The sequence below is a fragment of the Pinus tabuliformis genome, chromosome 9, assembly GCF_031772625.1.
Source record: "Pinus tabuliformis cultivar Carrire ecotype Pingquan chromosome 9, CPIR1, whole genome shotgun sequence".
Taxonomy (NCBI): Eukaryota; Viridiplantae; Streptophyta; class Pinopsida; order Pinales; family Pinaceae; genus Pinus; species Pinus tabuliformis.
Genome location: NC_142307.1, coordinates 339,962,369 through 339,966,658, shown reverse-complemented (window position 1 = coordinate 339,966,658; position 4,290 = coordinate 339,962,369). Strand labels below are relative to the sequence as shown.

Genomic DNA, 4,290 nt, shown 5'->3' with positions numbered 1-4,290 from the left:
TCCAACCTATTCTCTAGTTACGAATGTGGAATTTGGCCCTGAAAGAACCTTGAAGATCAACTCATCCCTATCTCCCTCTCAAGAGAAGGAGCTATGTAGCTTATTGAACCGCCATTTGGATGCTTTTTCTTGGAGCTATAAGGAGATGAAAGGAGTCCACCCTTCAGTCTATACCCATCACATTTACATTAAAGAGGATTGTAAACCAGTCAGGTAGCCTTAGAGGAGAATGAATCCAGCCCTTAAGGAAATTTTCAAAGAAGAATTGCAAAAGTTGTTGGATGCAGGATTCATCTACCCCATCTCTGACAGTGAGTGGGTTTTTCCTCTGGTGCTTGTGCCCAAGAAAAACAGGAAGTGGAGAATCTATGTAGATTATCGAGAAATTAACAAAGCCACCAAGAAGGACCATTTCCATTTGTTTTCCACAGATCAAGTGTTTGATGGCCTGGCAGGGAAGAAGTTCTTTTCCTTCCTATATGGGTTTAGCGGGTATAATTAGATCCAAATTAGCCTGGAAGGCCAAGATAAGACCACTTTCACTTGTCCACAGACTACCTTTGCCTATCAGGTCCTTCTTTTTGGGTTATGCAATGCTCCTACCACTTTCCAGAGATCAGTATTGAGCACATTTTCTGAGCTGGTTCATGATTCGATGGAAATCTATATGGATGACTTTACTCCTTATGGGTCCAACTTCCAATAAGTAGTGACTAACCTAGGAAAAGTTTTAACCAAGTGTGTTGAAATGAACTTGTCCCTTAGTCCTGAAAAATGCAAATTCCTAATGACTGAAGGGACCGTGCTAGGTCATACAATTTCTCAACAAGGATTACAGGTGGATCCCAACAATATTGTTATCATCCAAAGGGTTCCACCTCCTCAAAAGGTAAGGGATGCTCGGAGTTTTTTGGGCTTAGCAGGATATTATAGAAGGTTCATTAAAGATTTCAGTAAGCTAGCCTCTCCATTGTTTGCTCTTTTGGGGAAAGATGTTGAGTTTATATGGACTAATAGTTGTCAAGAGGATCTGGATGTGTTGAAGGATAAGATGGTAACTACCCCAATCTTGAGAGGTCCAAACTAGGCCCTACCTTTCCACATTCACACAGATGCCTCGAACAAAGCCATAGGAGCAGCATTAGGACAAGTTGAAGAGAAGCTACCGTATGCCATATATTTTGTCAGTAGAAACCTGTCCAAGGTAGAATTAAACTATACTGTAACCGAGAAAGAGATCCTAGCTGTAGTCCATTCCCTAAACAAGTTCAGACACTACATGTTATGAAACCAGCTCAAGAAAAGATAGAAAAGATAGATCAACGCCTTAGAATTCAGCCTCTTCGAGGGGGAAACCTCCTTTACATTACATAAATGAACATTTCTTGGATGATACAAATGACAAAACCTCCTTCCTATATATAGGAGTCTAAGGAGTCACAATATAATCCAGCCGACCTAACAATAATAATATAAAGCCACAAGATCGGATGAAGAAGAAAGGCTGCGGGGGAGGAATGGTACTAGGGTTTGAGAAAACCTTCAACGGCGCCGACTGCACTGCACGGAATACGCTCAGGGACTGAAAGGAAATCTCTGCGGCGTGACAGAGCTGCAGGACATTAGCGTCACGCAATGGAACAACCTCAGGGGAGGGCGTCAGAGCCCTCCCCTTCACAGCACGATCCTGAGCAAACGGTTATCTTTGGATCTGTAGATCAGGAAATCTTAAACAAGGGGAAAAAGCATCAAGATGATGACAAGGAGACCGGAAATCGGAAGAACAAAGACAGCAATACACAAGAAGGAAGAGAAACTCCAGAAGAAAGCCCGAAAATATCCTCATCAACATGCTGACCGGTGGCCAAAGAACGGCCGCGAATAGAGCTGTCGGGAGACAAGATTGACAGAAGAATAGAGTTCATGAAGGATCATGCCCTCATTGGGAAATTTATAGGGTTTTGGCCAACTGAGAAAGCCTTATACGGCTGGATTGCGGCGAAGTGGAAACCCAAAGGAGATGTCACTCTGCAGCTAGGGCCGAAAGGCTTCTTCACTGCAATCTTTTTCTGTCTAGAGGACAAATACAGGATTCTGGGTGCAGGGCCTTACTTTTTTAACTCAGCAGGACTGTATCTGAGGGAATGGATTCCAAGATTCAACCCAGATAAAGAAGATCTCACTTGGGCGCCGGTTTGGATCAGAATGTACTCTCTTCCAGATGAATATTGGGACGAGGACATTCTCAAGGGTATAGGAAATGGAGTGGGAGAATACATTAGAGCGGCAGAAGAAACCAAATCTCGTAAGTACATCTCCTATGCTCGAATATGTGTCTTTATCCGCCTGAATGAAGCTTTACCAGAGTCGGTAACTCTCGCCCACCGAGACGAAGAATGGATCCAGCCTCTCGACTATGAACACGTACCCTTTCGCTGCAGAAAGTGCCATGCTCTGGGGCATCTCTTCAGAGACTGCCCTCAAAATGCCAAAGCCAACACCCCTGACCTGTCTGAAAACCTAACCCAGGATGGCTTTACCAAGGTCCCAAGCCGAAAGCGCTCGCATAAAAAGCCCCAGAATGGGATCAAACCCCAGCCTAACAAACCCCAAGGCCCTGTAACTAAGAACAGCTTCGATATTCTTGCTCAGACCTCTGAAGAACAACCCCTGATCTCTGAGACCAACCCTGCTCGCCCATCTTCCTCATCCCATCCCCCTCCCTCAGATCCCCTTCCCAAATCTCAGCCCCCCATCATCATCCCAACCATTCTCAGCAGAAGTCAGAAAGAAACAGCAGAGATTCACAAGGATATGGAAGTCGATGGAAAGGTAGACCTCCCCCAGGACTCAGAGACCAATATAGAAGAAAGCAGTCAAGTGCAACAAATGGAAGAAGAGCCAGAAAGCATAGATCTACACGGTCTGGATATTCTGGAATTAGAACTAGCTTGCAAAAAGAGAGCATACGATACAATATCAGAGACTCAACTCAATAAGCTCGAAGTGGTCATCTCGAGAGCCTACCATCAACACCAACTAGGGATACAACCAGGAAGTCAATGGGATGGCAGCCTATGCCCAAAGGATACTAAAAAGAGAGGAAGAAAAACAGATCTCCAGCGAACGATCGAGATTGGAAAAATCCTGGTAGATTCAGGCAGGTATGCTAAGTTGACGAAGTACTACAAGCCCTCCATTAATAGTTAAACCATGAAGCTTGTATCATGGAACTTAAGGGGGCTTAACAGCCCGGGAAAACTCAGGATGTTAAAAAACATGATAAAAATGGAAAAGCCACAGATGTGTTTTCTCCAGGAAACCAAGTGCAATAGTTCTACTCTAGGCAGTATTCTCTCAAAAGCATGGCCAGGCTGTCGCTCAGTTGCAGTAGATGCCTCGGGAGCCTCAGGAGGGCTTGCTATAGCATGGAATACCCAAGCGGTAACCCTAACAGACTTTCATGCCTCTCATCACCTCATACAGGTGGCCTTTCATATATTGGGCACCAATATACATGGCAACTTATCAAATGTCTATTTCCCGCAAGATACAGGAAGCAAAATTGCACTCCTTGACACAATAGCAGCTCTGAGCAACAACAGGAGGCACCCATTATGGATTGTTGCAGGGGATTTTAACATGATCACTAAAATCGAGGAGAAGATAGGAGGGAGAATCAGAATGGAACCAGAAGTTGATCGCTTCAAGGACTTCATCCAAACTGCGTCTCTCATAGATATGCCATTCTATAATGGTACCTTCACATGGAGCAATCGCAGAGCTGGCAAACAACAAATTGCCTCCAAATTGGATCGCTTCCTCATCTCGGACAATGTTATTCATCTAGGAGGAGACATCTCAGCGGCTATCCTTGCTCACACAGGATCTGATCACTGGCTGATTGCTCTACAATGGCAAAGACCAGGAGACTTGACAAAGAAACCCTTCCGCTTTGAAGGGTTTTGGCTCTCGCACCCTACATTCAAAGACTTCGTCAAGAAAATTTGGGCATCTTTTGTCCTGCCAGAAGGATAAAAAATGTATCAGTTCCAACAGAAGCTAAGATTTCTAAAAAATCATCTAAAAAGATGGAATAGGGAGACCTTTGGAAATATTTTTAAGGCGCAACAAGAGTTAAATCAGGAACTGATGGATCTACAACAAAAGATTATCACAGAAGGGCATACGGAGGCTACCCTGGAACAGGAAAGGCTCATCCATAGCCAGCTCGAGGATAGAAGAAAGCAAGAGGAAATCTATTGGAGGCAAAAGTCAAGGGTTAGATGG

General features: G+C 44.3%; 1 protein-coding gene across 1 annotated transcript; it reads left to right on the top strand.

The window, feature by feature from the left end:
- Positions 1-3,288: 3,288 nt before the first annotated feature.
- LOC149148606 (uncharacterized) lies at positions 3,289-4,038 on the top strand. The gene has a single exon (XM_089442220.1). The coding sequence runs from the start codon at positions 3,289-3,291 to the stop codon at positions 4,036-4,038; it is 750 nt and encodes a 249-aa protein (XP_089298346.1).
- The last annotated feature ends 252 nt before the right edge of the window (positions 4,039-4,290 follow it).